General features: G+C 40.3%; 1 protein-coding gene across 1 annotated transcript; it reads left to right on the forward strand.

Annotated features, from left to right (window-relative positions):
- Positions 1 to 37: 37 nt before the first annotated feature.
- On the forward strand, positions 38 to 9542 carry tatdn1 (TatD DNase domain containing 1). Its single transcript, XM_030063793.1, has 12 exons — positions 38 to 176; positions 1483 to 1548; positions 1650 to 1699; positions 2212 to 2275; positions 3104 to 3247; positions 3338 to 3380; positions 5152 to 5237; positions 5328 to 5368; positions 6009 to 6085; positions 6389 to 6459; positions 7499 to 7625; positions 9319 to 9542. Exons 1-12 carry the CDS (start codon positions 95 to 97, stop codon positions 9422 to 9424), a joined length of 957 nt encoding a protein of 318 aa, XP_029919653.1. The 5' UTR covers positions 38 to 94; the 3' UTR covers positions 9425 to 9542.
- Positions 9543 to 12310: the final 2768 nt, after the last annotated feature.

Raw genomic sequence — 12310 nt, forward strand, 5'->3', positions numbered from 1 at the left:
TCGGGTTTGGGGTTCAGGGGGTTAAATGCACGGATAGTAAATAATTCAGAAAGTTGATGCCCTCATAGCGCAGTTAATACGGTAGCCCAGCAGCATGGGTTTGGCCAGAGCAGCGGCGTGTTTATCTCTCGTCAGGAGCTTCAGTCAAACAGCGATGGCCCAGTACAAATTCATCGGTAAGACACACTCACATGGAAATATTTTGACGCCGATAAAGGCAGCAACAAGGCGCATGACTGTCAAATGTGCAGCTGCAGCCGGTGGCCTCCTGGAAACAGAGCAAGCTGCATGTTTATTAGCCGGTTAGCTGCTTTGCTAACAGTGTGATAGTGACAGCACAGCACTCAGTGAGGCAGGGAGCTGACATGTACTCCTGTCTGGCCTTTAACACTGTTAATATGTTGATCTTTTTTTTTTTTTTTCTCAGACCAAGTGCAAAAACCTGCCAGTGGGATGAGATAAACCCACTTGTCTCCAATGCAGTTTGACTTGTTTCAGGAATTTCAGTATAAATGTGTTGAATCAAGGCAGAAGAAAGAAGAAAATGACACTTGATTCATGAAAATTGTGGAAACAAGTTGATTAGCGTTGGAAACAAGTGGGATTATCTCATCCTAATGGCAGATTTTTTTTCCTTGTTTGAAGAAAAACTAAATTTGAGCACTTAATGAATTCTTTAGGTGGAGTTTTTTGTTTGTTTGTTTGTTTGTTTGGCAGTGTAATGTATGATCCATTTAGGAATCAAATCCTTAACCCTGTGGTGTAAGTGTCTTGCTTGCATCAGGGAGTTGAACCCCAAACCCTGGCAGTGCCGCCCTGCACACAGGCAGCATCACAGTGATGATGATTATCATGGTGAGGGGAAAAAAATGATTCTCTTAAGTATTGTTGTGCTTTTTTATGTTTTTTAACACTGGCCGTTTCCAGCAGGGTCCCTTGACCTCTGACCTCTGACCTCCAGATGTGTGAATGAAAATGGGTTCTCTCCCCTTTGCAGACACGCCCACCTTCTGCTAATCCCATGCAGTTTGGGCCCCAAAGCCTGCAGTCCACATGTGTTCTTGTGGCCTGTTGTAAAATGGTGTGTGTGTGCAGACTGGGGCCTAAACAGTCTTGGAGCTGCATCAGTTGGCTTTGACTGGAAAGCTGAGACTCTTGTGGATTCAATGAGCCACATTTGATTCCTGTGTGATGATGTTGGCCCCCATAGCAGCCATTTCACTGCAGCCAGAGACTTTTGTCACACTGGACGTCGCTGGAGAAAATGACCTCTAGTGACCTCTAGGAGAATCACAGCCTCATCAGACTTTACAGACACAGACTGGAGGAGGATTCAATAAACAAAAAGCACAATAAATCATAATATTGAATCACAATACATGTCGAGTTGGTACCCAGGTGTTGTGATGGTATCGAACCGGGAGATTGGCACCTTGTCCCAGCCTTAATGGTGCTGATGGTGACGCGGCTGTCCCTCCACAGATATCGGTGTGAACCTGACAGATCCCATGTTCAGAGGAGTCTACCGAGGGAAACAGAAACATGACGGTGAGCACAGCTGGACCGATTTCTCTGCTCTTCTATCATTTCTCATGTGCAAGTTGTTGACGCTTGTCTGAGAAGACTGTGGGCTTTTTATTTTCCCACAGATGACTTTGATCAGATCATCGACAGGGCTGTGAAAACCGGGGTCCAAAAGGTAAACCACACGCGTATCAGTTAAATGTGATGTTTTAAGCATTTTAACAAGCAGAGAGAGAAATAAATTCATCAATAGATCTGACATGGGAGGATTTAGTTAATGAAACTGTTTAATATAGAGACTAATGCAACCTTATATTTTTTGCTGTTGGTAGTTTTGTAAATTGAAAGGATTCCTCAATTGGTGATTTTTTTTATTTGAGGTTGTTTTGAGTTACAGATCAAAAGCCTACATGGTAGCATGGACATGAATGTAGGTAATAACAGCAGCAGCAAACAGGGTCAGCTGACCAAAAAAACAAGCAAAAAAACATTTTAAACTCAATATAAAACGCCCACAATAGCCATAATGTCTTCCCTCTTTATTTTCTGTTGCTGAGTCTCAGACGACTACTTGAAACTGTTCTGTTGGTTGAAGAAAGCCACCAGTCAGAAAAACTCTCCAAACTGTCCCTTTAATGGTTTGCAGTCGGCACATGTAACGCTGTGACGTCTGCTGCTGTGTTTCAGTTCCTGATCACAGGAGGAAGCCTGGAGGACAGCAGGGAGGCTCTGAGGCTCGCTGAGACCCGAGGTGAGGCTGGGTTTGTGGTACGTGTACGTGGGGTTTGACTCTGAAGTGTCCAGATTCTTACTGCAGATTCTTACTGCAGAGGGAATACTGCTGCTGGTATTTTACTGCAGTAGAGGTAGAATACTGCTCCAGGAAAAAAAAAAATTAAAGGAAATCTCCAATGTTTTTGGCAAAATCCCCTTTTCCCGACTTCCCCAGACTGAGACCAGATGTTGGACACCTTTTTCTTCTCTGGACGTCCACTGGTTCACTTCCTATGGGCAGCATTCCCTGTTAGCTTAGCATAAAGACTTGAAGTCTATGGGAAATGTTAGCCTGGCTCTGTCAAAGTGCAAAACTTAAAACAATAAGCTTCAGTTTGTGTGTGTGTGTGTGTGTGTGTGTGTGTGTGTGTGTGTGTGTGTGTGTGTGTGTGTGTGTGCTGTCAAATGCAGACACATTCACATTCACTGTCACTGTCTCTCTGTCTCCTTGCCTCCCCTCCTCCCTCTCTCCTCCTCCCTGCCTCCCTGTCACCCCGCCTCCTGTCTCCTTGCCTCCCTGTCTCCTCCTCCTTGCCTCCCTGCCTCCTTGCCTCCCTGTCTCCCTGCCTCCCTCTCCCCTCCTCCCCGTCTCCCCGCCTCCTGTCTCCCCGCCTCCTGTCTCCCTGCCTCCCTGTCTCCATGTCTCCTTGCCTCCCTGTCTCCTCCTCCCTGCCTCCCTGTCTCCATGTCTCCTTGCCTCCCTGTCTCCTCCTCCCTGCCTCCCTGTCTCCCTGTCTCCTTGCCTCCCTGCCTCCCTGTCTCCCCTCCTCCCTGTCTCCCTGCCTCCCTCTCCCTCCCCATGCAGAGGAGTTCTTCAGCACGGTCGGGTGTCACCCCACTCGCTGTGTGGAGTTTGAGCGGAGCGGCTCTGAGCTCTACCTGTCTGGTCTGGGCGAGCTGGCGGCGGCTCACCGGGGGAAGGTGGTGGCTGTGGGAGAGTGTGGCCTCGGTGAGTTTTTAAATCTCTCTGATGTTTCCTGGTATTTCCAGTGGAGTCGTGGTGTCAAAACTGTTAAAACTTTTCTTTTTGCTGTTCCAGATTTCGACCGCTTGGAGTTTTGTCCCAAAGAGACTCAGCTCAGGTGAGTTTCTTCTCTCAGCACGGGGAAGTTAAAGCTGCACTGCAACGTTTTACTCAACACGAAGAGAATTGATCAAAGTTAACACAGAAACCAGAGCCGATCACGTCTCAGATGCACTTTTCTGATGAGACTTAGTTTTTTTTTTTTTTTTGCGTTCCCCATCGATATGTTTTGGGTTCTCTCGTGATACTTTCATACTTCGGTTCCCTCTGAGCCGTCTGTGTACTTCGCTCCAGTCGGGATCAGCTGATTGAATTTGGCTTTGAGCCGGACGTTTATGTGATTAATGAGAGGAAACTTAAACACATTCTCACATCAAGACACTTCTACAGAACGCAGGTAGAAAAGTAGAAAATCACTGCAAGAGAGCGCAAAAGTTATCCGAATCAGAATCAGCTTTGATTCGCCAAGTGTGTATGCACACACAAGGATTTGACTGATTATTTTATTTGAGTGTCATGCTTTAATTACAGAAGCCCAGCCCATATGGACTCGCAAGACACACATTGCAAACCATGCTCAAACATACAACAACAACAACAACAACAACAACAAAAATAATCATCAGAATAAATCAGGAATTCAAAGTCAAATCCAAATCCAGACACCTTAATTCAACAAAATATGCTGCCTTCTGTTTGCCGTCTTAAATACTTCAGTTTCAAAGAGCCATTTCAGTTTCTGGCCATCATCTTGATGTGGAAAACTTCGGTCCAAATCAGGCCAGATTGGCTGCAAAAAACTTCTTAAACTTGGTACCAAAAACACCAATAAAAATCTTGGAGGCTTCCAGAAATCAAGACTGAGAATCAGGCAGAATCTTAAGCAGGCAGGTTTATTTTCATCCGAGATCTCAAATGGAAACAAACAGTGAGTCAGTCACCGAGGAAGACGACTGACATATTCAGTTCCTTCACCTGTTCATATGTTTTCCGATTCCTGGGTGCCCACCCTTACTATTTTTCTTTGTCAGCAAGTTTGTTCACTCAAAGAGCTCCTCTGTTATCCCAGGGTGTCAGCGCACGGCCAGTCGGTGAGATAAAAGCTCCTAATTGGGCCATATTTACCTTTGGGCTTGTAGATTTTGGATGCCGGCCGATTCTTTATGGCCACTTTTCTAGATAAGAAGAGGGCTAATTGGCCACACTCAAAATAGGTTAGGCTTTGAATTGACAAAGCCAAGAAAGACATTTTTGTGATCAGTGCAGGTGGATGTCTATTCATTTAAAAGTATAGTCAGGCCTTCTTAAACCTCGCTACGGCCCTGCTCAAGCTCATTAAAAGAGCATAGTCCAGCATGCTACTGTCCTGTCTGTGCACCTTAAAAAAGGGATAGTCTAGTCTTTCAAGGCTTACTGATGTGATGTCCATGCAGATTTAAAAAATACAGTCCAGTCTTCTAAACATTAGTACTGTGAGGTCCGTCTAGATTTATGTTGCTCATTATGAGTTTTCTTACTTTTGCTACCCTCTACAGTGTGGATATTTTTAGGCTCAGAATTACTTCTACAATCTGCCCAGAATACCACAGCATCATCATTGTTATTTTTGTGAGACAACAACAAATTTAACGTGACCGAGCGTAAAAGTAACACGAGAGAATGCAAAAAATAAATCTCATCATGACCCCACGGGGGCTCTGTATGACTGTGATGACCACAAGAAGAAGAAAATCTCATTAATGTCGCATTCCTTGTTTTTTTTGTTTTTTGTTTTTTTTTCCCTATAATATGCATCCTGTCACACTGATGTGATTCTGGGTTCCTCTCAGGTTCTTCGAGCAGCAGTTTGACGTGGCAGAGGAGAGCCGGCTGCCCATGTTCCTCCACTGCAGGAACTCCCATCAGGCCTTCGTGGGTTCGTCAGATCCAGCCTGAAGGATTTTACAGCAAAGCATCGATCTGAGTTTGATTTTATTGATTTATTTATTTTTTTCTGTTTCGGCAGACATCATGAAGAGGAACCGAGACAGATGTGTCGGAGGAGTGGTGAGCACATTTTTTCATTTCATCGTCATCATCACTGACATCACCTCATTATCATCAGCTTCATATCTTTAAAAGCACAAAATACATGAAGAGTATTAATCCAAAACAAAATGTGCAGAACAAACAGAAAACAGAAAAAAAAACATTAAATTAAGGAACTGGTTGAAGATTTGCTGTTTTTGAGGACAACAGTTTTTAGTCTTTTGAAACTATAATCACTTTTTAAAAATTTCTTCCATAAATATCGAAACAATCGCCACTTTAGCAAACACATATTTTAATATATTTCGTATTTCTCCTCTATTTCTTTTAATTAAATTCTTCTGTGAATGAGAGCAGCTGCAGCAGACCCAGTTTCCCCTCAGGGATCAATAAAGCATTTCTGATTCTGATAACAAAGATGCAGTTTTTATATGTATGTGTATATATCTTTTTTTTTCTTTCCTACATGTGAAAAGCAGCATCCTCCTAACGCAAACTCATAAAACGTGAAATGATCGTGTTGTTTTGTTCCCCGACAAGAAACTGAGATGAAACAAAGACAGAAATATTGTTTTTACGGGAAACACATTTTGGTTTTTGGAGTGGTTTGTGGAAATAAAAACACAGCATCAACATGCTGAGTTATTTTTCCTGTCAGGTTCACTCGTTTGATGGAAGTGCAGAAGAGGCCGCTGCGCTCATCGAGCTGGACCTTTACATCGGAATCAACGGCTGGTGAGGAGACGCTGACGTGTGGTGATGAAACACAAAATATAGTCCCACCTGTCTCCAGTGCAGTTTCACTTGTTTCAGTCTAAATGTGTTGAAACGAGGCAGAAAAACTCAGATCAGCCTCGAGGATCAAGGAAATGATGCTTGATTCAAGAAAATCCTGCAAACAAGCTGATCAGCGTTGGAAACAAGTGGGATTATCTCATCCCGCTGGCAGATTATTTTACCCTGTTTGAAGAAAAACCAGATTTGGACACTGAAGATGAGACTATCACTTCATAAAACAGATTTTTGTTCTGTCTTCAGCTCCTTGAAAACGGAGGCCAACATTGAAGCCATGAAGTCGATCCCCACTGAGAGGCTGATGATAGAAACAGGTGCGTTTCACCCAACCTGACACTCACCTGCACTCCACACTCTGCTAATTAACTCTTGTATAACTATATAATTATATTATATTATAGTGCTGTACATTTTTACAACTTTATGTTTCTCATTAGGTTTTAACTTGACATCTGAGCCAAGAGAAATTCATTATATGTTGTATTTGGTGAATAAAGGTTTTGATACGGTTTTTGTGGTAACTGACCAAATATGTTCATTAGCAGGTAAATCAAACAGGAGTTCTGTTTGAATTGAAGTGATATTATGACTCTTCCTTTGAAAAAACAAACACCAAACTGCTCTTGAAAGGACATTTTGGTTGCTTTATGATCTTGTTCTGGTGCTGCTCAGACGAAGAAGGAAAGTTAAGGTTAATTGATAAATCAAAAACACAATTTATCAGTTAAGGAGTGATAATTGGATAATTGGCTGCTAAATGGTGAATCAAATAGAAACTCCATCAGAGCCTGAGTGATAAACTGGGCCATCCTGTTGAAAACCAGCGCTTGTTGGAAAGACCTCGCAGCCCGTTCCAGAGCTGCAGCTAACGATTATTGTCATTATTGATTAATCCTCCAGTTATTTTCTTGATTAATCGATTAGTTCTTTGATCTGATGTCGATCACATTTTCCCACAGCCCAGGGCAACGTCCTCAAGTGACGACTAAGCAGCTCACAACCCAAACATATTTAGTTTATGGTCACAAAGGACTAAAGAAAACAGAGGATATTCCCTTTTCACTTTTGAGAAGCAGGAATCAGAGAATTTGGAGAATTTTTAATTAAAAATGACTCAAAACGATCACTCAAATTATCAAAGTAGTTGGCGATTAATTTAGTCGTTGGCAACTAATCGATTATTCGAGTAACCGTTGCAGCCGTAGCTTGTTCACAGGTCTGCAGCTGTAGTGTGTTGGATGTTATTATTATTATGAAAATTAGATTTGCTAAATTGCGTGAGACTCGTCAGACTTCCTGCTGATTTCAGACACGTGGGATAAATAAATAAAAATCTGTCTTGTTTCGTCCCAGACGCTCCGTGGTGCGGCGTGAAGAACACGCACGCCGGCTCCAAGCACGTCAAAACCACATTTCCCACGAAGAAGAAGTGGGAGGCGGGGCACTGCCTGAAGGACCGCAACGAGCCCTGCCACATCGTGTAAGCAGGAGTTATATATTTCTTTTTTTTTCTAATTCCTCACTTAGGCCAAGTTTCTGCCGATGTAATAAAGCTGACAGAGCGCCAGGTGTTAGAGCTGAGATCATTTTTTTAGTTTTTAAACAGTTTGTCATCAGTATACCACAAACCTGGACCCGTATTCAGAAAACATCTTATTTTACCACTAAGAGCTCTCTTACATGTCACTAAAGCCACCTAAAGATCTGAAAATAAAACATGGAACCTTCACACAGAACAACTTAAAGACCGATCAAGCAGATGTTCAGCCTCTAACACATCTGTATCTCATTGAACAATTAGAAAATATGTACATAAGCAGCCTTTTATTATCCAGATACTGCAGCAACCGTGGCTGATAAAACATCTGAAATCATAAGACCTTAAGATGTTTTTGAAAGCTCAGTATCAGGGTCATTTATCATATCGAAAATTAGGACTGACACAGCCGGGTTTTTTTTTTTTTTTTTTTTCTAAGAGTTTCTCCTAAATCGGCAAGTCAGGAGCCACTTTTACCCTTAAGGTGTTTTGTGAATAAGGGCCCTGAAAGATAGATAGATAGATAGATAGATAGATAGTTTATTGATCCCATTGGGAAATTCAGGTATCTCGCAGCTCACAGTCCATACACACATTGACACATTCATGAATACACATAAATACATACACACCAAAAGACAAACAGATAACCAACAACTTAGTTAAAAATCTTAAAATAGTAAAAAAGAGATAAAAAATGTGAGCACTAATGTTAAAAAGTGTGTGTAGTGCAGAATAAATAATAATAATAATAATAATAATAATAAAGATTGTGATGCAGATGAGTCAGGAAAGTGTCTGACTCCAGTTTGTGAATGAAGGAACCAAACGCAGCGTCTCTGCAGCTCCTCGGAGACTTTCACAGTCTTAAACTGTCTGAGGTAATCACAGGTAAAAATGAAACGCATTCTCATTATAGCAACACAACACAACCATATGTACATCCAATACAATAAATAAAAATTACAAATATAAAAGAAATCAGCATTGTCAAAGTCAATACAATTAATCAGAAAATGCATGAATACATACTGATTGAATGTGACATGACAATCTACATGAATGGCCAAAAGATGCAAATTAACTTTACAATTATTTGTAAAAGTATCAACGAGGTGAAATTATTAATTGGCAAGAACTGATTAACGTCACAAGACAGAAAAGTTCAAATAACGGGTCAATTGCTTGACTCACAAAGACGGTTTTAAAACCAAACTGAACTTTGGTAGAAAGTTTCCTGAGTGTGACATGGAGGTGAAATCTCCTCATCAGCTGATCCACAACACTGGGTTTGTATCCCTCCGCTCAGAATCACACCTTTAACACAGAAACCAACGCCAGCAGAGAGGATTATGACGTTTTAACAAAACAACAAGTCCCGGTGCCCATTTTCTGTGTAATTAGAAATTATTTTTGAAAGTACCATCAGGTATCCTTCAGACCCTCTCTGTCGGATCTACTTTCCAGCTCACATAGGAAAATAACATGAAAACAGCTGTATTTTTTCCTCTAAAAATATGAATATGAATATAGATGTTTTTGTCTAAAAGTGGACCAAATCTGTGGTGCTTTTCTTCATGCACACCTGAGTTGTGTTGCGTAATGAAAACATGTGATCCTCTGCCCTGTCCTGCAGACAGGTGCTGGAGGTGATGGCGGCGGCCAGGGGAGAGGATCCGGTCGAGCTCGCCAGCGCCATCTACAGCAACACCCTCAAACTGTTTTTCAGCTCCAGCTCATGAAAACCTGCTGATTTTTGTTGTTGCCTTGCTGTCGCCGCTCTCTGACGCTCCACACGGACTGACAGAAGTGTGTGTCAGCGCCGCCTCGTCCCTGTAAAATAAAGATTTCCATTTTACACGTGTTTTCTTCTTTAAGCTCCACTTTTTTTTCCTGTGGACTTCGGCTGATCAGGTCGCAGCCGGATGCAGCGCTGAAACAAACAGCAGATTAATCCACTGACAGAGAAGAAATAGATAAATGACAGATTAAAGTCTTCATCCCCAGCCGAACGTGACGAGAACTCTCCATTCTCTCCACACATTTGCTTCAATTCAATTTTATTTATTTATATAGTCCAGAATCACAAATTACAAATTTGTCTCAAAGGGCTTTACAGGAAAAACAACATCCTCTGTCCTTAGACCCTCACATCGGATGAGGAACAACTCCCTAAAAAACCCTTTGTTTCATCTGCATCAAACTAAAACCAACTGAATAGATAATATACAAGATTTTAAAGGAAAGCTCCAGGATTTTATTTGTAATACACTCATTTTCTCTCACTATAATTCAGTATATATTGCTATAATTTAATTGCCATAGTGTTCTACACCCAGAGATAACTGGCTGTCATTTCCTGATGTATCTGTAAGTACATTTAAAACAACATATATATTCATTCTAATATCTACTGACTCTCTAGTTAAATTCCTAATATATCTATAAGTGCATTTAAAAATATATTTCTATTCATATCTACTCTATCTGGAGTAATAATGAGTTTAAAATCCAGAATTGCATATTCTTTGACAAATGCCAAGTTTGTTTAAGAATTAATGAGATAAAGGTGTTTTGTTTATATGCTAAGTAAATAAATGTATTTCATAAACCTGTGGGGAAAACAGTATCAAAAGTGTGTATGTAGGTCCTGTTGGTTATGGACAAAAAGATCATTTTTAACTTTCCTACTAATTATCTTTGGGGTCAGTTTGACCCATTTAATGTTTAGCATCTCTAAATACATGATTAACACTGTTTACTGTTTAATGACTTTTTCTAGTTTAATGGGGACAGCCAGGTAAACATGAACATGATGATATGTTTTCAATGTCCTGGACACATTTTGTACCCACAGGTGTTTCTGTGTGTATTATTCGACCTCCAGGCTGTTTTAGCTGCATAAAACATAAGAAATATCAACATTTTAGTCTTTACACTTACACTCAAGTATTTGTTTTAGTAGTTTTGGACACTGGGGAAATATAAAATGATATTTATAATCTTCAAAAAACTTACCTCTGCTTTAGGGCCCTCACCTGCAACATAACCACACCTGTAATAACAAAACACCTGTAGCATTGTGAGAACCACTGAAAATCAATATTTATTTGGACTGAAAATCAATATTTCCACACAAACTTTAATGTATGGGGGTGGGGATGGTTATATTTTATTTAAAGGGCTATTTAGGTCAACAAGACAACATAAAACTTCCTCCAACAAAGTGCGTCATTTCAGATTTCACAGAGTTGAATGAGCTCTCAAAATTAAAAAAAAAAATACTCCTAAGACAAGTCATTGTTTTGCAAGTCACAAGTAAGTATCAAGTCTTTGCCCTCAAGTCCCAAGTCAAGTCCCAAGTCAAGACTGACAAGTCTCAAGTCAAGTCCCAAGTCCTGCAGTTTGAGTTTCAAGTCCTTTCGAGTCCTTTTAACAACAGAGTAATAAACATATCATGTATGCTTTTAAAATCTGTATTTATTTATAAAAACTTTTTTTTTTTTTGCTCCATTCTTATTTTGTTACTGTCTTCTAATTTAACAAAACACACTACCTGGGAAAACGTTTTTGATCCTGCAGTCATAAAATCAAATTGTAAAGCAGAATCACCGTCTGGTAATGTAATGTAATTAATGTAAATTAAGACTTTATGACTCGAGTCTGACTCGAGTCCAAGTCATGTGACTCAAGTCCACACCTCTGGTATCAACACACCACAACTTGACGGACAGTGAGTGACCCAGACACACACACACACACACACACACACACACACACACACACACACACACACACACACACACACACACACATATGCTATACACTCAGTGTCACTTCCTCAGCTCCAGCTGTCCAGTCTGATGCAGTTCAGGTCAGCTGCTCTGCCATAAATTCTCCCTTTTAATAAAGTTTATAATGTTCAGTTTGTGTTGACATTGTGGAGAATGTGTCACTTGAATTCTGTGTTTATTACTGAGGTTGTAGTTTGCAGAGGTCTGCTACTGGACTGCATTATCTTGAGAGCTGTTTCTGATTTTTTGTCCCTCCATATTTACATACAGTGATAATGGACAGAATAGTGGAAACAGCTGTCAGTAAAGTGCAGTCCAGTACAACAGCAGCACTAACTATGAGCTCAATGCCAAACACAGAAGTGAATGAACACCTCTGTTACTGTGGCATGTGAACACATTGTACTTTGTTGCTTTGGCACAATTGTTTTTGTCACTTTGATGCCAATAAAGCCTTTGATTTGAATTTAATTGCAGTACCTGACACATAAACTTGGGTAAAAAAAAAAAATAGTTACAATCATTTTTTCGATGATTAAATTAGTAAATTTGAGGTTTGCAGGAGGATTAATGGTTTGATTTTAGAAAATATCTGAGCTTTTTTTTTTTTTTTTTTAATGAAGAAATATTATTTATTTATTTTAATGAAAACAAAAGGAAGACGTCCTTTAGCCTTTTTTTTTTTTTTTTTTCAAAATCTTTATTGACAATTCAGATTAATACAAACACGTTTGGATAGAAACAAAAACAACAACAACAACAACAACAACAACAAAAACAAACAGACAAAAATATAGAGTATTACTCAGTGTCATGCAATTACAATAAAATGCT

This window comes from Myripristis murdjan, chromosome 11 (assembly GCF_902150065.1).
Source record: "Myripristis murdjan chromosome 11, fMyrMur1.1, whole genome shotgun sequence".
Lineage (NCBI taxonomy): Eukaryota > Metazoa > Chordata > Actinopteri > Holocentriformes > Holocentridae > Myripristis > Myripristis murdjan.

What these genes read in the sequence shown, in the direction of transcription:
- tatdn1 (XM_030063793.1), top strand. Translation starts at nt 95, where the DNA reads ATGGGTTTGGCCAGAGCAGCGGCGTGTTTATCTCTCGTCAGGAGCTTC. An exon ending in GAGGCTCGCTGAGACCCGAG is followed by an intron (nt 2,276 to 3,103) that starts GTGAGGCTGGGT and finishes CTCCCCATGCAG; the next exon opens with AGGAGTTCTTCAGCACGGTC. An exon ending in GAGGCTGATGATAGAAACAG is followed by an intron (nt 6,460 to 7,498) that starts GTGCGTTTCACC and finishes GTTTCGTCCCAG; the next exon opens with ACGCTCCGTGGTGCGGCGTG.